Source organism: Crocodylus porosus, unplaced genomic scaffold (genome assembly GCF_001723895.1).
Source record: "Crocodylus porosus isolate Cpor-Errol unplaced genomic scaffold, CroPor_comp1, whole genome shotgun sequence".
NCBI lineage: Eukaryota > Metazoa > Chordata > Crocodylia > Crocodylidae > Crocodylus > Crocodylus porosus.
Window position 1 is genome coordinate 35,014,117 of NW_017728913.1, and position 22,145 is coordinate 35,036,261.

General features: G+C 44.6%; 2 protein-coding genes across 5 annotated transcripts in view; one reads left to right on the top strand and one right to left on the bottom strand.

The window, feature by feature from the left end:
- Positions 1-18,279, bottom strand: part of CASP3 (caspase 3) — a 25,818-nt gene extending 7,539 nt beyond the window's left edge. The window contains exons 1-7 of one of the 2 annotated variants that reach the window (XM_019534683.1): positions 18,213-18,279; positions 8,367-8,466; positions 8,215-8,243; positions 7,723-7,847; positions 6,616-6,744; positions 3,591-3,766; positions 2,273-2,390 (exon numbers count right to left, since the gene is read on the bottom strand). In XM_019534683.1, coding sequence (XP_019390228.1) covers positions 2,273-2,390; positions 3,591-3,766; positions 6,616-6,744; positions 7,723-7,847; positions 8,215-8,243; positions 8,367-8,441 — 652 coding nt within the window. In that variant the 5' untranslated portion in view covers positions 8,442-8,466; positions 18,213-18,279. Of the gene's footprint in view, positions 1-2,272; positions 2,391-3,590; positions 3,767-6,615; positions 6,745-7,722; positions 7,848-8,214; positions 8,244-8,366; positions 8,467-15,909; positions 16,000-18,212 lie in introns of those variants that run through there. The other variant, XM_019534684.1, reaches the window with a different exon arrangement.
- Positions 18,280-18,365: 86 nt separating this feature from the next.
- PRIMPOL (primase and DNA directed polymerase) overlaps positions 18,366-22,145 on the top strand; it is a 28,414-nt gene continuing 24,634 nt past the window's right edge. The window contains exons 1-3 of one of the 3 annotated variants that reach the window (XM_019534677.1): positions 18,366-18,557; positions 19,443-19,533; positions 20,780-20,993. In XM_019534677.1, the coding sequence (XP_019390222.1) occupies positions 20,814-20,993 (180 nt within the window). In that variant the 5' untranslated portion in view covers positions 18,366-18,557; positions 19,443-19,533; positions 20,780-20,813. Of the gene's footprint in view, positions 18,558-19,442; positions 19,534-20,779; positions 20,994-22,145 lie in introns of those variants that run through there. The other 2 variants (XM_019534679.1, XM_019534678.1) reach the window with 2 other exon arrangements.

Sequence of the window (22,145 nt, forward strand, 5' to 3'; positions counted from 1 at the left end):
GACTGTGTAGGTGTCAACACCACAGCCCCCCAGTTTCTTAATAAGAATGGGGTGAGAGACAGTGTCGAAGGCCTTCCAAAAGTCCAGGAAGACTATGTCCACTGCTACCCCTGCATCTAAGGATTTGGTGACCTGGTTGTAGAAGGCCACCAGGTTGGTCTAACAGGACCTGCCTTTAATGAACCCATCTTGTTTGCCCCTAAACATAATCTCCCCTGCTGGCCCCTCATGGACACGTGCCAGAATAATTCTCTCAAAAAGCTTACCCAGGATCGAGGTAAGATTAACTGACCTATAGTTTCCTGGGTCCTCCTTCCTCCTTTTTTTGAAGATGGGACCACAATGGCCCCAGTCCTCTGCCACCACACCAGAGCACCACGAGTGCTCGTAAAGCCGTGCCGGGGTCCTGCAATGACCTCAGCTAATTCCCTCAGCACTCTGGAGTGGAGATTGTCCAGACCAGCTGATTTAAATACATCCAGTCCCTCCAGAAGTTCCCTGACTAGATCCTCACTGACCCTTGGCTAGGAGCGCCTCCCCTGGGGCCTGAGGGGGGCCCAGTGGCAGGGCTAATCCAGTCCCTGCTCAGGAAAATGGAGGCAAAAAAGTTGTTAAATAGGTTAGCTTTGTTGTCTGGTATAATGATCAAATTTTCCAGCGTGTCTTGCAGGGGCCCCATGTTACCTGGTACCTTATTTTTGCCCCATATATATTTAAAAAAGGACTTCTTGTTGTCCTTGATCCGGGTAGCTAGTTCCAGTTCCATCTCCCCCTTGGCCTTCCTGACCGCCCCCCTGCATCCCCGAGCAACCATGGTATAGTCCTCCCTGGTGATGGCCCCTCCTTTCCATTGGGTGTACACCTTTCTTTTTGCTAGAAGACATTCCCAGATGCTTTTGGTGAGCCATGGGGGCTTTTGCGCCATCCTGCTCCCTTTGATCCATGTTGGGATTACCTCCCTTTGGGCTTGGAGGATCATCTCCTTAAGGAGTGACCACTCTGTTTGGACACCTGGCTCCCCTCCCCTCTGGGACCTCAGTGCTTCCCCAACTATTCTCCTTAGCTCACTGAAGTCCACCCTCCTGAAATCTAGGGCTGCTGCCTTCCAGCAGGCCTTTGCCACCTTGCACTGGATGGTGAATTCCAGCAGGTCATGATCACTGTTCCCCAGGTGGTCAAGCACCCGCAGCCCCCTCACCAGGTCATCACCCGTGGCCAGCACCAGGTCCAACAAGGCATCTCCCCTGGTGGGGAGCCCAGCTCCTTGCCATGAAGAGCCCACCCCTCCCCCTGGGATCTGCGCGGGGGGGAGAGCGGGCTGGGGCTGGAAGGCATTCATGGTGGGGAGCTGGGCCGTGCTGCACTCAAGCCAGGCAGTGGTGGCGGCACTGTAAGGGGCACCATGGGGGAGGTTATGGCAAATTTTTGGGTGCCAGTAGTATCCCCCATAGCCCCTCTCCCAGTTCTATCGCCGCCCGGCCCTAGTGCACCCCAGTGTAGCCCTGGCCCCACCCAGCCCACAGTGGCAGCCAGCCCAGCCAGGGTGCAGACTTGGGGGCACACGCCCCGCATGCCTTCCTGGGGTGCGTGCCTCCCTCTCCCCATGGATAAGCCACTTATGGCTCTATCCCACTGCCTTGCCCCAGCCCCACTCCCTCCCTCACTGCCTTTGGGGTTGGGTGGCCAGATCAAGACCCCACTGAGGGAGGAACTGGACTGGAGCCTTGATTTGCCCCCTCCCCTCACAGCCCTTTCCCTTCCTCCCACCCTTTTCCCCAGAGACTTACCTGCTGGGGGGCTGCACGCCCAAATATTTTTTCTCCCTTTGCCTTGATCTGCACCCCCACCTTCCCTCCCCACAGATTTACCTGCTGGGTGGGGGCAGGGGGGAATGCACAGTAGGTCTTGGGTTGCTTTTAAATGCCAAAGAAGATCTCCTACTGAAAAAGGTTGGAGACCACTGCCTTAGACCAACACGGCTACAACTAAAAACCCTGCTCCACCTTTTGTTTTCCTAATTTCTACCTATTTACATTCTCCCTGACATCCTGTCAGACTTTTAGCTTCTCTCATTCTTTGGAGTCTCAGAACAGCAGAGACTCCCTGTGCCTGAAGAAGGGTGACTGCGTCCAAAAGCTTGCTAAGAACTTTTTTCCAACTACTCAGTTGGTCTAATGAAAGATATCACATCTATCCAAAGAACCTTGCCTGTATCAGTACAAACACATTTCTATATATTTAGCCATGAAGAATTTTTCAGTGAAGCTCTTACCAGGAGCAGTAGAATATGCATATAAAAAGTCTGCTTCTATAGGTATTCTCTGACACATTCCTTCCTCTGGTCCACTGTCTGTCTCAATGCCAGGATCCAAATCTGTCCCTCTACAAGCCTACTTGGTAATGAACAAAAACGTTAAAGACATAATCACAATATTTACTGTTAATTAAAACTTTAATTTAAACATAATTTGAAGAGCTGTTTCACATTTCAAAAACTATTAAATGAATTAAGAATGAGAATCCTATTGTCAGAATGCCAAGTAAAACAATCTGAGTTTCTGTAACTGATTGCCCCAGTTCTAGTAAATTAAAGGTTTATTCATTTAACATAGAATCATAGAATCAATAAGTTGGAAGGGACCTAGACAGATCATCGAGTCCGACCTCCTGCCATGGGCAGGAATAAGCACTGGGGGTGGGAGGGGTCATAAGACCCCAGCCAGATGCCTATCCAGTCTCCTTTTGAAGATTTCCAGGGAAGGTGAGAGCACCACATCTCTGGGAAGCCTATTCCAGGCTCTGGCCACCCTTACAGTGAATACATTGATTTCATATTTAAGAACTCATTGAAATTCTAACTAATGTTTTAAAGCAGGAGTGCTCAATCTCCAGCCCACGGGACAAATGCATCCCATGGAGCCATAGGTATTCCAGCCTTCAGGGCTGCCCACAGATTGGGAAATTTGGCTGCAGGGGAGTGGTGGCAATAAATATTGCCACCCTTCCCTACAGCCAAATTCCCAAACCCCGACCCCCATGCAGCAGGCTGGGGCTAGGCCATGCCTCTTCTCTCACCCCCATGGCACGATGAAGCCAGGCTATATCCCTTTCTCTGGCCTGGATGGGGCTGGGCAAAGCTCCCCACCTTACGCCTCTGCAGGGCCAGGCTGGGGCTTGGCCATGTCCCCTCCCCCCACACTGAGCTAGGCTGGGGCCCCTGGATGCCACCTGCACCCCTCAGTGCAGCAGGGGTGCAGCTGGATGGGGCCCTGCCTCAACCACCCTGTGCCAGATTGGGACCAACAAGATCCGGCTCGTGGACAACCTGGGCACTGCCCATCCCACCAGCTGGCCAAAAAGGTTGAGCACCACTATTTTAAATAATTCTTTCAATTACCCCTCTGAAATTCATAGCTTAGCCTATCATATCAACTGGCTATCTACAAAGAGCCAGAGTCATGCCTCTTGCACTCATGGAAAGTACTCTATTCCTCAAGCAGGAAACAAAGGAAGTATAAAACTCTTGGTTTGCCTCAGTGCCTAAGCAAAACTTGCACATAGTAAGTATTTACCAAATCAGTTAATATTACCTGAATAAAGAAGAGTTTTGGCTTTCCAACTAGAGTCTTGCATCTTTGACCTTTGAAGAGTCCTGTTAATATTTTCAACTCAAGAGGACCATCTGTACCGAAGATCACTCCCTCATCACCATGACTTAACAACACACAAGCAAAACTGCTCCGCTTGCTGTGATCTTCTTTAGCAACTGGAAAGAAAAGATAAATACTTATATTCAATTTATGTATTTATTTTAGGAATTCTGACAATTCTTGGGTGCATCTACACATGCCCTTTACTGCAGTTGACTAATTAGCTCTGTAGTAAAGCATTACTGTCTACATGTGTGCCAGTATTTGGCTACAGTAAATTAATTAACTTCACCGTAGGTTAGTCTTACCCCACCCCACCTGCCTTAAAAGCCACTCAGTCAATTTTGACTGCTGGCGAGAGACCTTGTGGTCCAGTCTTTTGAACTTTAGAAAAAGAAATTAACTAAATCAACATTCTGCATTTTGGGGAGCAACACTGACATCTTGAGTAATGAGCTGCTTGACAACCAAAACTGACTAATACAGTAACATTCTCCCTGCTTGCCAGAACAACTTCAATGAGGGTGCGTGTATTTTCCTGAATCACTGGGTCACAGTGGATCAGATGCCTTGTTGGACAGTGGAAGAGCCAAGAATACCAATTCAAGCTTCTATCATAAACATTTATAAGTTGTTTCCTGCAACACCTATCACTATTATATGCATAGTTTCAGGTTAACATTAATTTCATACTCCACTGAGTTCATTCTTTGAGTGCTATTGCAATTAATCCTCTTATTTTTTCCCAATTACCCTACTTTACATGAAAGTGATCCAGAATGCTTCACCTGAATTATATTCTTCTTCTGGAAGTACATGTAACTCATCTCTGAATCAAACTCAAAATATCCTGCTGGGTTTTCACAAGTTACTCATAGCTTTCACTGTGTTGCCCTTTGTGCCTGCCTCGTCCCCAATGTTGTTGTCCCTACAATTTTTTCAGATCACGCAAGGGAGTTGGTCTTATTTTTCCATTATATAAAATTTTCTTGCTGTTCTGTTTTTTCAGGGTTCAGATTCCTTAATCAAAACATGGCTAAACGAAACCTGAACCTTCTGCTGCATTTCTCCCAAGATGGAGCAAATATCTTTGCTAAACTGATTCTTGGGGTGCAGGAAAGACTGTTGAAATACTGTGGCCATATCCCCATAATAATTACAGAAGTAATGGTAGGAATAGAAGCAGATTTATAGCAGCAGTAAATATGAAAGTTAAGTCATGATACAGGAGGAAAATGTAAATGAAATTTAAAATGAAAAATATTATTTTAAGTCAATTATTGGTAGTTTTAATATATGTTAGAAGTACACAGTGAACAGATCCTTACAGGAAGGAACTTTAAAGTCTAAGATAGATTAAAAATACTTCTTCATTCGCTTTCCAAAGCAGGGGCTGTGAGAAGAAAGCAGTGCTGAAGCAGTTGTGAACACAAAGCTGAGGTGAAAGGAAGTTTACATTTTGATAGTATTAGTAAACTACATATAGGATGCAATCCTGCAAGGTGAAGAATGTTCTGGGCTAATTCCACAAAATATTTAAGCATGTGAGCAGTGTTGCTGAAGCTAGTAGATTATAGATGAGTTTTAAAATTAAGCACATTCTTTGCTGGGTCTGCCCCAAGTTCTCAGCATCTCAGAGGATCCAGCCCAAAGACCCTAAAATAACAGAAATCATAATTTTTTTTGTAGCCATGATTTTCTACTGGTTAGAAGCATTCGCTATTCACTCGCTAAGTGTTTGAAGAAATGTATACCAGGAGTGTCAAGCATACGGCCTGCTCTATCCAGCCTGCCACGCTACCAGCAAACCACCAGAAGTTGGGGGGATGCCCTGCTACAAAGTTCAGAGCCCTTAGGCTCTGCTGGCCATTGCTGTTACCAATGAATTTGGTTTGCTGCTGCCACCTCCAGATCTCACATCTGGACCCACTGGTTCTGCCAGTGGACCCATGACCCAGACCCACCACCATCACCATTGTGGGATCACTACACAGGGAATAAAACCTGCTCCACCTATCATGCAGGGACAGGACCTCACTACAGGGCTGGTTCTGACTGGTGCTCCTCACACTGTTGGGATGTCCCTGGGGAGTGGGACCCCTCACTGCTGCCCACAGTGGCAATGGCAGCCACCCCCATGGATCTGGTCCATGAGGAGCCCTGCAGATTGGATCTGGTGTGGAGCTGTTAGTGAGTTCAACACCTGTGCTTTACACCATAGCAACATTGTAATATGTACGCCTAGTAGGGCTGTGCGAAGCTCTGGTCCCTGATTAGATTTGGTGGAGATCTGGCCTGATTTGGTGGCCAAATCTCCAAATCCAAATCAAATCAGGAGATCCTTTAATCTCCTGAATCAAATCAGAACCCTCTGAATCGATTCAGAGAGATTCGGAAGGATTCAGAGATTTGGACATAGACAAAGCTTTAAATGTTTTTCCTACATACCTCATGGTACCAGGGAGCTCATGAATGCTGGGGGTCCTCCCTTGTGCCCCACTAGCTGGTGCCTCCTGGGTCGGGGGGAGGGGGGGGCACCTGGGGTCCCCCTGCAGCCGATTGCCAAGCTGGGTGGGTGCGGGGCCCACAGCGTGCTCTCCGGTGGACCCAGAAGTGGACTGGAAGTACTTCTGATCCACTTCCAGGTTCACTGCTGAGCATGTGTGGGAGTTCACTGCCAAGCACACCGCGCTTCTGTGGGACACTCCATCTGTCCTGGCATTGAAGTGTTCATGAACCATGCCTGGTACCTTGAGGTATGTAGAAAAAACATTTAAAGCTGTGTCTATAGCTGAATTGCTGAGTCTCTGAATCAGGATTGAATCTTCAGATTCAGACTTGGCCTAATCGAATCAGGGACCGTGATCCGTCAACGAATCGAATTGCTGTCTTGGATTCAGCCCGAATCAGGACTTGAATAGGGCCCGTTTCACACACCCCCAATGCCTAGCTTATTATTACTTACCATTTTTCAAAAGGCTAAGAATTTGCTCACATTTAAGATCATTGTTAAGCTTGACTTTGTAACCTAAAGTTATAAAAGTTTCTCTGATAAGTGCAGCATCTGCATCTGTACCGGCTCGAAATGCCATTCCTGTAGATTAAAAAAAGATTTACTGTGAGTTCATTATGAAAATACAATGCGAATGAGATATCAGAGCTAAATACTTTTCTCAGTTATACTCAGATAACTCTGGAATAACTCCACTGAAACCAATGTTTTTTCAGATTTACACCTGTGCAAAAAAAAGCATCAGCTACATTAGGCATTTATTTAGAGAATCAAAGATTATTCATTAAAAAAAAAAATCAGCATTTTTCTTCTAAAAAAGAAATGCTGTGAAAAAATAATCTATGGCAAGTACTGGCAACCTTTTTAAGCTGTAGGTCAGAGGGTCCAGTCAGGCATAGGCTGGGTGGTTTTGGTGGTGTGTCAGCAGCAAGGGAGCTTTACCTGAGCCTGTGCTAAGGCCAAACAGCTGTAAGCTGTGCTGAAGCCAGGGGAGCTGAAAGCTGTCTGCACTGCTTCCACTTCTCCCAGCTGCCTATCCACTCACTCCTCCCACTTCCCCCTCAAATCTTCTCTGCCCCCAACAGCAGTGCAGGCACAGCTGGAAGCTGCCCAGCCCTGGCTCAGTTCTCCACCAGATGGAAAATGCCTGCACAGCAGCCAAGGAGCAGGAAGTAGAGAGAAGTGGTGACAATGAGAGCACAGCTTCCAGCTGCCCATCCCTATCATAGCTCCTCACTGTCCAGCCCCAGCCTGGGTGTAAGCGGAGGCCTGTAGGCTTTATGTTGTCTATGAGTTTAAGTAATGTGCCAAAACTGAAGACCTGAGATGAGTTTGCATTGCAAACCAGTTTGTTAAGGATTTCAAGTTCCCTATTCCTATACTCTGGTGTATTCACAGATTCCTACCCCTCACATATTTTGCAGTATGTATTGATTACATTTTTCTTACAAATATCAAGACCATTTCGTTGCATATTTAATTTTGAAGAAAATTATGTTTTATTGCTTTATCTCAATTAAGACAAAAATGTAAAAAGAACATAGAAATAGCAGTAGATACCAGTGTCTTGATGGAAGTTCTTATTATTTACTATTACACATATCCCCATCTCTGGATAATCCATTTTGTAACGGTCATCTGGCAGTATTTCAGAGTCCATGGATTTACCAGCAGGTGGGTTCTTTCTGAAACCAGGAAATATAAACAGATGAGTTTACAAAGTCCACCAAGCATTCATAGAAATAAAATGTCCTCAATCCATTTATAATCTTGCTATAATGTTATATCAGCATTAATATTGTTACGATACAATTTTCATCAATGAAAATATCCTTGATAAGATCCACTCAGTTTCACACAGGTACAGGTAGTCAGTCACCTGTGTAAAACAGCCTGCAGAACCATGCTGAACAGTAAAGCTCCAGCATGTGAAACTGTGTGTGTACAGTTCTATTAAACATACAGTTAGACAAATAAAAAAAGCAATTTACTTTTTCGTATTGCATCTTGATTTATTTAATTTGCAATTTTTAACAATGTTGGACTATGTGCCCAGGAAGTGCATCTACTTCGACAATGTAGACGGGCAGGTGATGCACGTAATTGATTCTGAGATAAACTGAATACAACCCCTACTTCCAACCTACACAAAACCCTTTGAAAGGTCCCCTCTCACAACAATAAAATTAAAGACACCCCACTCACTGTTCAGAGCCAATGAAAGATTTTGCATCTGTTACATCTTCTCCTGACTGCAGTCCGGCTTTTAAGTCTGCCATTGTTGTTCTCTTTTAACGTGAAAACCTAGTAAAACAGAAATGTATGAAACCAATTCCTACTTTCAGTTTATATATGCATTGCTTTATTACCACAAGGAACTACAAGATAATTTCAAGTGAGGCAACTGGTCAGCATGACTGAATTTGTATAACTGATTTTTTCTGAATATTGCACATTTGGAAAGACTCATACGACCTGTCTGTAGATAGTATTGTGTTCTATATTAAGTTTAATCACTCAGGAAAAAAGACATAGGGGTTAGTCTTAACTAATCAGTGACAGCACCTGCTCAAAACAGCAAATAAAATAGCAGTATGGATAAATAATTATATAGAAAATAGCCCTGAAAAATCTTATTGTGCTATTATATAAACTGATGGAAGCAAAACTTAGATGGCTTTCTGTCACAATATCGGGGGGGTTAGATCATTTCTGTCCAGAATACTGAAAGAACTGACACATAAAATAGCAGCTCCTGTAGTGAACTGGGATAGTACCCTATGCCTGAAGAACAGCAGATTTGTTGCCTGTATTCAGAAGAGTGACACAAACAATCCATTAGCTTGACTTCCACAGTATGTTAAGTCTTAGATCAGATACTGAAGGAAAGAATTCTGTTTTACCTATAGTTTTGTGCTTTTTAGTTATATGTGAGGGTTTGTAGTGACCAATTTTTAGAAATCTGTGGTTAAATGGCTGTTTATGAATGCAGCAGACTGGAGAGGCCCCTTCCAGCCCTGTGTTCCTACTTTGCATTGACTACTACAGTGTTAAATTCTGATCGCTCCAGTTCAGACATAAGAGAAACAGAAAATATCCTCAAACAGGCAGACTTTCAACTGAGGCTAGATAGTGGTTTGCAAGGTCTCTGATGAGGTAATGTACATACTCCATAGAATTACTGGGGAGCATACACTATGTACTGTATATGACTTCCTGCCCACCCAATGTACATCTACTGATAAGTCAGGTATGATTCCTGATCCAATTATAACCAGCAAACGTTTACATTGTTTTAACCTAATCCAGCACTGCTAGCTATCTGTAATGATTAATGAGACAGGGCTATCAGCAGCAATACAAGCTAGGGTTGTGCAAATACAGTCTTTGTTTGCTCTGTTGCTGTCCATCCTGGACTGCCATCTGTTTCCTCATTTGTGCTGCTTCTGCCCCTGGATCCACACCACTGTCTGCTCTCTCACAGCTCTTACCGTCTGCTCCTGATCCAAACACCACCCACTTCTAGACCCGTATTGCCACCTGCTCCCCAACCTGTGCTGCTGGCCACTCACCCTCAAACCTGAACCCAGACCCACCACAGCTGTTGCTGGCTCCACAGATCCAGCTGAGGGCCTGGAGAGAGTTTGACACCCCTGCTGCAACCCATAAAAAGATACAAAAGTTAAAACTAGATTCAGTTTATCTTTGGCTGCCCATGAAAACCACACAGTACACAGCAAATCTAAACATAAGCTTACCATTAGCTATAAACAGACTACCCACTATTTCATCAGACCTGATTCGTGAAACCAGAAGTTGTTGCTGCCCAGGGCACCCAGCTGCATCCCTATGGGGCTGCTTTATAATTGGAATTGTATGTGCATTATATGTCCACTTTTTGTCCTGTGCCTGTACCCTTAGACTTGATTAGGGATCTGGTTCAAGTGGTGCCAACTGGTGAAATGAGAGGGGGGTTGATAAAGCAAATGGCATCTAACGCCTAGCGTAGAATTTGACCTTGACTGGGGACAGTGGTTGCTACTGTAACTGAAATGATAAATAGTAAAGATTGGTGCAAATAGGAAGAAATAGGAAGGAAAAGCCCACAGCTGATCTTACATTAATTCCCACCCTCTCTCATTTTATTCTTCTAGGGGCACAGGGACACTGAGACACAATCATTAAGGGCTTGTCTACACAAGGAAGTTAGTGCACAATAAGCTAAGGTGTGATTTTACAGCACCTATGGGAAATTCACTGTTAATGTATATCTTAGTTTGCAGCATATTAACTGTCCAATATAGAAAAGATGTTAATGTCATGTATACCCCTGAAACTCTACCGGATTGTAAACCCCATGTTTAGCACCAATAAGTAGTAAGTCTATCTTTGAATTATAACGAACTGTAGTTATTTAAAAAAAGCCAAACATTTTACACATAAAGTGTGGAAAATTCCTATTATAAAACACAAAAAAAAAGCTTTTACAATACACATTTTTGGCTAATTACATAGGCTAGAGAGGTTACAGTAACAGCTGCTATATGACTTGAATGTATGCTGTAGTCTTTTACATGGAGGTAGCCTTTGTGACCATGAGAACTGAAGTAACAGATTGAAGTCAGTTATGTGCTGAATGCTCTACTTCCCCTTGATCTGGGCATTAAAACACCAATATATCCACTTTGTTTTCAATGCAATACCTGCAATTCACCTTTAACGTCCTAGGAATTTTTGAGCATCTTAATGAAACAACCCAGCTGCACTTGTCTGAAGAACAAAAGACAGACCTAGGAGCAGTCATCTTTTTGTTGCTGGGCTCTGTCAGAAACATTATTTTCCATTCCACAATGCTGATACCAACACAAGGCAGCAGCAATGCTCTTGGGAGAAGGCTGGTTCTAGATAATTTATAGCAGTATGGCTAAGAATTACCTCATCTTACTTAGCTAATGCAATGATGTCATACTCTGTCAAACAGAGGACACATCTCTCTAAGGAGGGTGATCTCATACTATGAAGGGTGAAAAAAGTACTTTGGGAAAACACATTCAGAATTAATTTAAATTATTGTTTTTCTTCTATAGATTTTTATTCCTTGTTTTGCTTCTATAGATCTGTATCCCTAATGCTTAAAGTATCAGCTTAGGTAAGAGAAGCTTTTAACAGTGATAGAATTGAAAATAAATAACCCCCTCTCCCCCCCGCAAAGAAATAGCTGGTCACCACTGGCATAACATGCGTCTTTTTTCCTTAGCTTGTAGAATATTTACTTTGCATTACAGGGTAGCTTCTACTCAATTTCTTATTTTTATTAATAATAAAAAGATCACAGACATAAGAGACAGATGCTACAAAAGGAGTAGAAGATATAAGTGAATGTGCTCTGTAAATTCATGTATAGGGGTGTGTGCCAAAGAAGCAATCTTTGAAGCAGGTCCAAAAATTAGAACTTCTGGCAGGCTACAAAACAAAATAATTGTCACAACCTACATGCATAGTACATTATGAATACAATTTTTTTTAAATTTAGCATAGCTCTTCCAGGTTATTCCTTTTGTTGTAACAATGATCGGTTACTAATCTTCTTTACAAAAGTCAAATGAGTTATTTAGAGCCATTACTAATCCAGTCCCTAACTCCAGTTTAACAATGCTTCATTTTAGGACACAAGTATACATCTGAATTATGAAACATATACATTATGGGAAATTGCTATAAATTGAAATAATATTCAATTTCCTATGATAAAAAGAGTAAATAACTGAATAGTATCCAGTTACTCCACACACCCGAAAACATTCAAACACCCTGAACATTCAAATGGCTATGGACAAGACAACATGTGTTCAATATATGCCAACTGTTGTGAAGTAGTGATCATCACAGCGATACTAAAATAAGCATACCAAAACAGAAGCTATGAGTTAAGAATTTTACAAGATCATCTGTGATTTATTTTCTCTCTGCAGTTTTTCACCCTATACAATTACACTGGAAAACTGCAAATATTCTTCTAAGGCAAGACTGTCAGACACATGGCCCAAGGGCAGCATCTGGCCTGCAGAGGCACTCCTTCCAGGCTGCACAGCATTGCTAGGCTGGGGGAGGACCAGAGATTTTGGAGGCATGACCATATGAGGAGCCCTGCTGCGTGGATTTAATAGGGAGGAGGTGAGTTTGACACCCCTGAACTAAGAGAACAAGCAGAAAGTGTGCACGCATGGAATACTGGAATGACCAGTACAGCTGTCTAAAATGACCAGCCTAGAAGGAAAAAAGAAACAACAGACTTGAATAATAAACATTTAAACTACATTTCTCTATAGAATATTGCTAATATTAAATACTGCACATTTTCTTACTCATGCTACTGAAATCTGGATCTGTGGAGTTATGCTCTATATAACCATAGTTCACATATGGAACACATATTATGCTATGCTATGAAACAAAGACAACAGTAGTTATTACAATGAACTCCCTGTATATGGAGCATAATACTGTAAAAAAAAAAAGACAAAAAATTATGTTTCTTTAACACTTAAGGAAAGAATCCTGTCCCAAATGGGTGGGCAAGAGATGAATGAAAAGTGCTTTCTAACAGCCACATCCAGAAAATTATGTAGTGTTGTGAAAAGCGTTAGTGAAACTATCATCCTTCCACTGACAAAGGCTTCATGGGAATCATTGTCAGCAGTCCTCAAGTGTCAATAGGGAAAATGAGTTCCTCTCATCCCTTGGAAAGAACTGTGGTTTCTAGTCTCTTAACCCTCAAAAGCAGGGGTTAGTAACCTATGGGCCATGGCATCTGATTAGCAGAGCTGGGGCCCATAGGTGGGGGGAGGTGGGGCGGGGGGGCTGTGTAAGCTGGGCAGCTCAGTAGTGAGGAGTTTTCTTGTGCTGTGTTGCAGCCAGGCAGGAGAGAAAAGTGGCAGCAGGAAGAAGTAGCAGTGACAGGCAAGTCCTAGTGCCAGCCCGCCTTGGACACAAGCTGGGCCATTCCATTCCACTGCTGGAAAACACCGTCAACCACTGCTCTAAACAAGTATTTCTTAAAACATCTCTTTTTATTAACCGCAGGGATAGCTTTATGGTTTGTTTGCATCCATAGGTAACAGATGGCAAATGCTTAAATTAGGCTCTGTCAAGTAAAATGATGCAACATGGGGGAAAAAAAACAAACAATACATACTGCATGACACAGTAGCTGAAGCATGGAGTTACTACACTGTAATTTGGTTTTCTAATTTTGCCTGTGGCCACTAAGGAAATTTCTTTCAGTAAGTCTAATACTTGATGATTTATTCTGAATTAATAGAAAATATGCTAACACAAAACAAAACAAAAAATGTAAAGCCATAAATCTACTATCAGTATAAGCCATATTGGAAAGGAGGATTGTATCCTGGAAAGCAATGACTTAGAAAAGGATTATGGGGTTATTCTAGATACCTGGTGAATATATTTGTCCAGTGAAATGTTTTGGCTGAAAGGATTAATTGGTAAGGCAGAAGGCAGGGTAGATTTGCTCCTTGCAGACTAACTAAATCAGAGATGCATAGTATAAGCTTTCGCAAAGCTTTCATAAAGGTTATGCCAGGGGTTCCCAATCCCTGGGCTGTGGCCCCGTGGCAAGCCGTGAAGGGTTATCTGCTGGTCTGCAGGAGGGCTAGCTGCCAGACCAGAAGTGACCATGGACTGGAAGTGACCAGCATACTGTGGAGCAGCAGTCAACCCTTTTTTATTCTGAATATAAAAAAAAGGGTTGGCTACCTCCCCACAGTATGCTGGTCACTTCTGGTCTGCAATTTGCTGGTTCACAGTCACTTCCAGTCCACAGCTTGCCGGTCTGTGGTCACTTCCAGTCAACAACCTGCTGGTCCTCAGCATAAAAAAGATTGGGAACCCCTGGCTTATGCTATGCATTTCTGATTTAGTTAGCCTATACAGTGCATATCTACCCTGCCTTCTGACTTAAGACTCCACTGTTGATATTACGTCCAAACTTTTAAAAGGGATGTTGAAAGATTGTAAGGACTTCAGAGAAAGTATAAGAAAGATTTGAGAACTCGAAAATATGCTTTACAATGAGAGATTTACACAGCTCAAACTATTTGCTTAAAAACTGAGAGCTAAGAGGTGACCTGGCCATGTACAATGGGAAAAAAAACCTTACAGTTCAAAGGGCTCTTTAACCTAGCAGACAGCTGCATAACAATACTTAGTAGCTGGAAGCTAAAATGAGAAACATTCAAACTGAAATGAGGTGTAGCTATTGTGTAAGAGGATAATTAACAACTGTAACCTAGGGATATGGTAGATTCACCATCATTTGAAATCTTTCAGTGAAGACTGGATAGCTTTCTAAAAGCTTTAGGACTCAAAGCATAAATTTGGGAGTAAATTAAATGGCTTAGTTTATTCAAGAAGTTAAACCACATAACAGTAATGGTGGCTTTGGGCCATAACATCTATGAATTAACAATAAGCAGAGAGACTACACTGTGGGTGTAAACTCTCCAAAAGGCTTTTCTTAGCTCACCAGCCTGACTTCTTGTATTATGCTGGTCCAATTTCAAGTAGTCATTCTTCATTTATTACCTCAGCAGTCCCCAGCCTTCAGTGGTAACAATGCTGAAGAAATAATCTGCTGTGGGAAACATCACGCTTTGTTCTCCCTGTTAACCTAAAGTGAGATGTATCTGGGGAAAGCAAGATTTCCTGTTACCAGGAACTATGCTGGAACATCCTTTGGGAAACATATTTCCTGCAAGCAAGGGGTTGGAGACCAATGCAGTAGCTCATCTGATTTAAGTCCTTAGCTCTCTAAATAAAAACAATATAATCATGCATAATGAAAGATATTAAAAAGAAATGTATCGTGAATGTGAAACTATGCATCTATACAAAGAGGTTCAGGGAAGCCAATGGAGCATAAGTCCACTTACTGAAAGCAACTGTTACTGTAATACTATAAACTTCAGCAGTTGGCCATATGTAATATAATAAACTTTACCATTTGTGCTTGATTTCCCAGATCCTATTCAGAAGACTAGACCAATGTAGAAACAAAGGGAAGTTAGTTTCTTAAATCGTTTTTTTAATTCTCTTCTTGAACATTATTTAACATCTTCAGAAGTATTTTAATGAAAGTAAAATTTGGAAATTAAACAGTATTTTGAACAGGCAAGTCAAAACAACAGGTGTCAACCATTTTAGAATTTATTTTTGATTTGCTGCAATCTGCATAAATTTGCAAAATATTTCAGTCAATCTCAAACTACATTTTTCAGGAACAACTTCAGTCAAATATGTTAGCTAACTCTATTCATAATTATTAGGCTGTAGCAAAACTGTCAAGAACTGCACTGATTTCATAGACACCTAAAAAATCTGGGAACAACAGGAATATCAGGCCTTGAATTTGCTCCTGGAAGAGATGACCCAGAAATGTTGGCTGGATAAAACAGCACAGACCCATTATATACAGCTCTTATACTGCTTTCATCATAGTAGCAACCAAGCACTTTTTAGAGTTCAGATGGCTTCTGAGGTAAGAAACAGAATTTCAAGCTTATCTAATATCTAACGGGAGGCAGATATGCAACAAAGAAACCAGAAGGCATAGGTCAAAGGTTGCAACCTGACAGAAATGCCAGCACACTCCTCTTTCTTAACAGGTTCAGGCTGAGGATACCTTGGACAGGGACCCTGATGGAAACCATGGGGGCTGCAGAAACATACTATTTCCATGTCAGAGTCAAGGATGTGTGTGGGTGGTATCTTTTATTGGACCAGCTGCTTGGTTGTCATCTTCTTCTCGTGTCTCTACAAAACCATTGACCATTTTGTTACACATGCTCATTTATTGTACTTTGTGAGGTCTTTCATTGTACACGCACCTGCAAGCAGCAGACATTATTACAGCAGGAGTTGCATAGCCTGAGGCTCTGTGCCACAGTCAAAGAGGGCTGAACTGATGGTATAGCCCCTTCTTCACTGGTTTCTTAAAGCACTTAACTCCGGCACGTAGGAAGTTGAGAATCTGCCACCTTTGCCATGGTTCATCAGCCCCTAGTGGTAAGGGCTCGGCTGCTGGAATGCCCTTATTCCACTGTCAGGTAAACTTTATTCAGCCTTTCATTCCACATGTGTAGGAGTCTTGTCTCCTTGAGTGTGGCATTGAGAGGTTGGGTGCTGGTGTGGAAGCTCCTGCGTGATTTCAGATGTTTGGGTGTTGCAGGATGGTCATACAGGGGGCATCTCACATCTTCAGTTTGTCTTAATGATTCTATCCTGCAGGCCACTGCTCTTCTGATGTCAGGCAGAGCATTGCCAGCTAGCCCTGTTTAGGCTGGTAGGCTTCAGACATCCTGTGATAGCAGCTATCATTCAGAATAGGGTCAAGGCACTTGGTACAGGGCATACTCAGCAGAGAAGCTGGAAGCCAGAGCAGTGTTTCCAATGGTTGAGAGGCTCACTCCCCATTTCAAGCTGGTGAAGTTATGCAGAAAGTTGTTCTGAGTGCTCACCTTTGCTCTTGTCTTCATGATGTGTGCTTTATATGAGGGTTTGATCGAAGGTGACTACAAGGTAAACTGGATTGGGATAGTGGGGTCCCAGACATGCAGTGCTGAGCCGGTGGTTGGCCTCAATGGTTTTTCAGACAGAAGGCACATACATGGTTGGGTTTTTGTTGGGCTGATACACAATTGGTTTTCAGTGTAGTATGAAGTTAGGCCAATTAGTGCTTCCATAAGGGATTTTTCAACATTGTCAAAGCTAGTGTTTGGGCATGTTATGCACAGGCTGTCTGCACAGATGAAACCTTTTGTTTCCAAATTGATCAGCTAGTCATGTTCTGTAACAGTGGTGCAAGTATGCTTCTTTTGGGGGAGGCCATTAATCTGTCACCTCCATCTACTTCAGTTCCCATCCCATCTTTTGGCAAAAAGAGTGTTTTTGAGCTAGGTTCATATCACCTCTGTAAGGTATAGATCTTTTGTCATTTCTGGGGCCTTGTGGAGGAACTGGTGGTTAACTGTATCGTAGGCGGCTGCTAGGTTGATAAACACAGCTCTGGCGCTTTGGCCTCTTCCAAAACCATCCTTAGTATCTTGAGTCAGAATAAGCAGCTGGCTTGGTGTTAATTTTCTAGGGCAAAGGCTGCCGTTTGGGGATCAGGCATTTATTTACGTATGGGGCAAGCCCGTTCAGCATCAGCTAACGGTATAATTTCTGTGTGTGGTATAGCAGAGAGACAAATTTGAAGCTCTTTGGGTCAGCTGAGTCTTGCTCAGGCAGCAGCACTTTTCAAGCCAGGGAATGTCACCAAGCCTTTGGCATTTTTTGGCTGGCTGCGCATGAGCCGCATGGGCAGAGAAGCCGTTCTAGAGCCTGGCATCCAGACTCCTGCTAACACCCCAAACCACAATGTAACCGCTCAGTCGGGACAGACCTAGTTGAGCTGCTGAATACAGTGGCCAGTGGGGGAAGAGAGGGCAAGTCAAAGCAGAAGTTGTAGGGAGCCGGGCAGGGACACTTCAGCAGCATCACCCGGCTCTAACTGCGTTCAAAAGCTTGTCTAAGTCTCTCCCAACCAAACCGGGGTCCAGTACAAGACTCCACCCACATAAATCCTTGCCTCTTCCCTATTTCCTGCACCCAGTGAGGGGTACAACCTCACTCAAACGCTCTTTCTACAACGGCAGTTCAGGAGGCGGGGGAGGAACGGGCACCACTTCCCGCTGCCAAGTGACCGGGCCAGCAGGGATCGCCGCGCTAAGCAGCCGGGTCCCAGACAGCGGGGAGCAGCGGGCGGCGAAGGGCGAGACTGAGAGCTGAAGCCGGGGCTGGGGCGGCGCCGCCAAGTCCGCGCAGGCTCCGCAGCCTCTTACCCCGCGCTGGGCGCAGCCTTTGTCCGGCGGGCCCGCGCCGCCACCTCCCCCGCCGCGGCGAGGAGACTGGTCCTCGCACGGGACCCGCGGGCAGCACCACGGGGGCGGAATCCCCACTCCCCTTCCCCGGCGCCGCGCTGTGGTACCGACCTGCCACCGTTCTCCTCCCGCTGCGAGCGCCGCCTGAGCTGCGGGCAAAGGGAAGCCGAAGCCCCGCCCCGCGCGGTTTGTTCGAAGCGGGGGGGGGGGGGGGGCTCCCGGCAGCCTTTGCGGCGGCTCCCCACCCACACAGGGCGGGGAGTGGGGGTGTCGTTGTGGGAGGGTTGTGGTGTCTCTTAGCTCGTCCCCGGGCCGGGGTCGTGCCTGGGGCTTCTGCTGCAGGGCTGGTACCGCACGTGGCCTCCGTCTCCGCCACACGGCAGGGAGCAGCAAGCAGAGCGACAGACAGGGCGGGAACAGGGGATCGGTTAGGCCTGTGACTCGCCTGCCAAAAAGGTGCCCCCCTGTGCACTGGATGCAGGGGAGGCCAGGGGGTGCCTGCCCTGGGGTCTCCCGTAGGTCGTTGTGTCCTGCCGAGACACGGGGGCATCAGTGGAGCAAAGGTCTTTACGAAGGGGGTAGGAGTTGGGCACCAATGGTTTCAGTGACCTGAGGAGGTCTGGAAAGTACTGGTAGGTGGCTGCGTGCTCACCAGCCTCAGTTTACATGCCTGGGAGACTTTGCTGGTGGAAACAGGCGCTTGTAGCACTTCTAGGGCATTAAGGTATCTAGTATTAGACGGGGCCATTTGAGGATATTATTGTTCTGGACATGAGTGCATAAAGGGGGTGTTAAATACTGACATTCCCCTTGTGGACCTGGCCTGTAATTGACCAGAGGGCAGGGTGTGGAGCTAGTTCAGGGACAGGCAATTATTTTGGGTGGAGGGATGCTTACAGAGTTTTGGCAAACCATCAAGGGCCACATGACAGGCAGCCCAGGGCAAAAAAATGTTGATTTTTCTAAATTTTTTAGGATCCCCATGGGCCAAATAGAATGGCCTGGCAGGCCGCATTTTGCCCACCCCGGAGTTAGTTGTACTCTATTGATGTCCCGGCTGAGTAATCCTGGTGGGATACGGAGTCGGGGAGAGAGAATCCAAAGTAGAAGAGGTGGGGTGTGAAGAAGCAGGGGAAAGAAAGCAATGATGCAAAAAAAAAGATTTACAAGGGGAAAGGGGAACAAATCAGTTAATGGTAGCAGGATCAGGTCTTGTGTGTCTGTGATAAAACTAGAAACTGCCGTGCTCGCTTGAAAGAGTTTTGAGATCGAGGGCATTTCGCTGGGCAAAAATGCCAAAAGTGAGGCTGGTTTGTAATGATGCTGGTGTTTGTTTTTCAGTGTTCCTGCTTCAGATTTGCTTTGCAGGATCAGAAGCTCAAAGACTGAGTGATAGTGAGCTCAGGTGTGCTAATGCCTCTTCTGAGCACAGGTAGGTCTGCTGTTTCAAAAGCGTAACAACTTTTCCAGTAAACGTGTATACAAGTGAATAAATCCATGAAATCTTGAGGTTATAAAACAGTATGACCAACTATCAAGGTGAGGCTGAAATACAAAGTTCAGATTTAGTTGTTTTCATTTGCCTGGGATACAAGGGTCTAACAAATTTAGGGTCGGGAACTAAGGACACAAATCTAATCCTGTCTCAAGGACTGACTGGCTGTGTGGCCTAGACCAGGGGTGTCAAACATACAACCTGTGGACTGGATCCATCCTGCAGAGCTGGGTCATTCGGGCTGCAGATTTTGCCCCAACTCTGGTTGCAATAGGGGATCTTCTTGCAGTGGCAGCCAAGCACCTGGGCAAGAGTCACGGTGCTGGAGCTGCAGCAGCATTGTGGGAAGAAGCCCGATGCTGTGGTTTGTTCTGGCAACAGGTGCCAAGTAGCCAGCTCTTGCCTGTCCGCTTGGCTGCAGCTGCAGGAAGAAACCATAGTGCTGCTGGGGCTCCAGCACCATACACATTTCTTGCTTGCTTGGTTGCCAAGCACCCAGGTGAGAACAGCAGTGTTAGAGCTCTAATATCACCCTGGGAAGAAGCCTTATGCCAGTTTGTTTTCAGGGTGACAGCCAAACACCAGGGTGGTTGGGCCTCTTTCTGCTGGGTCCAAGATAGGTGCCACAGGTGCTAGATCCAATGTGGGGTGATGGATCCTGATCTGGTCTATGGACCAGACCCATACCGTGCATCTTTCAGATGAGTTTGACACCCCTGGCCTAGATTAATCATTTTACACTCTTCATTTATTTGTGAAACATATTTATATACTTTCCAGTATTGGTGGGAGAATGCCTAATTATAATTTGGCACATTGTTCTTGTAGGTAAGTTATTAGTGTTCTGTAAGCAGAATGTTATAGAATGATCTCAGGCTTCCTTTAGACTAAGCCCTTTCTGGTGCGCCGATAGTGGAACAAGCCTAACGGTTCCACAACTTGATTCTTCATGCAGCTGATGTGAAAACAAGTTCTCTTACTGATCTGGGAATGTAAGGGGATTGTAACGTTAAAAGGAATTTTATGGCAAAGTGAGTGTTAATCTTGAATATGGCTACCGTTATTCATTAAGTGGAGTATATACTCACTATATGCAACAGATCAACCTTAGAAAAGCAGACTTGTTTATTGAAAATGAAAGCCCAAACCAAAAACCATTTTTATATTTACATATTTAATATAGTGCTATAGGTTAGTTTCTCACTGCCTGAGGACAGATGAAGAGAAAATGGGAAGAAAAACTGAAGAAGATTGAAGAACTAGAATCTCAATATAAAAGAAACCCACTTTGCTCAGCTTATAGGCCAAAGCTGTCCAAACCATGGCAACCATCCTCTGTTTGGAAAATATTTCCTCGTCAAGCTCAAGCTTTTGACTATGTAAAAACCTGCAAAGAGGTGAGGCATCAGATTGTTACAAGAATTACTTTACTATTGAGATACTTTGAAGGTTTAGTTGGCTTTTAAAGTTGTGATAATCTACAAAGTAAATTTCAAGCTACAGGATTCTTATTGTGCAATCCTGGTAGATCATGTTACTTGAATCCTCAAAAGACAGCATGGGACATCCAGGGATCGTAACTGTAATAAGCATGATGTCTAACGTTAGACTTTAGAGCAGGGGCAGGCAATTATTTCGGGTGGAGGGCTGCTTAGAGAGCCTCTTGGGTTGCCCCACCCCCTGGTAGGTGCCCCACCATCTTGGGACTGGAAGTCCCACTCCATAACCCCGTACCTTTGCCACGGAGGTCCCTCTGCTTGTCCCCAGAAATACTCCTTTCAGCAAGGGGTTTTGCCACTTCAGAACCAGAAAAATACCCAATTATATTTTAAAAATCAAACATCTACAACATTCATTAATTTGCTTTAAAATAATATTTTTGTCCTGATTTACATGTGTTTGTGTAGTGTACATAAAGGTGATTATACAATAGCTTAAAATGAAGTCTTACTATTGCATATTGTGGGGGGAGGTGGGGAGCATGGGGGGTGGGTATAGGTTGGAAGGCTGTTGGTATGTGGGGTGTGGGGAGGGTACGGATGTGTATGTGTAGTGGTTTTTTGGGGGGGGTGGATAGGTGTACAGAAAAGCAGTTCTAAACAGGGGGTATGTGTTGCTTCATTAGACAGTGTATGAAATATCTCTCATGTATCCCCTAACATGGGTTGAAGGGCCTAAAAAAAATAATTTCCCATTGAAAGCGGGTATGTGAAGTCTCACTCTGAGACCAAGGGGTGTGTTGACTGAAAAAGGTCCAGAACCACTGGTGTAGAGGCTGTGGGGTGTGGGAGCATGTGGGGGGCTTTGGAGGGGGGAGTGTGGGGGTGGGTTTCTGCATGTATGGCAACGCGAGAGGGTGTTGGGTACATGTGTGTTTGTGGGACTTGCCCTATGAGCACTCTCTCTCCCCCTCCCTCATTGAATGGACACTCCCCCCCCCACCTGCTTCTGGCCCCCAGGTATTGGCACAGCCCCATGCTCCTGTGGTTCAGCGATTCAGGCCAGGGCCACGTAGTGCTGGAGCAGGCACACAGGAAAGCAGTGAAAGC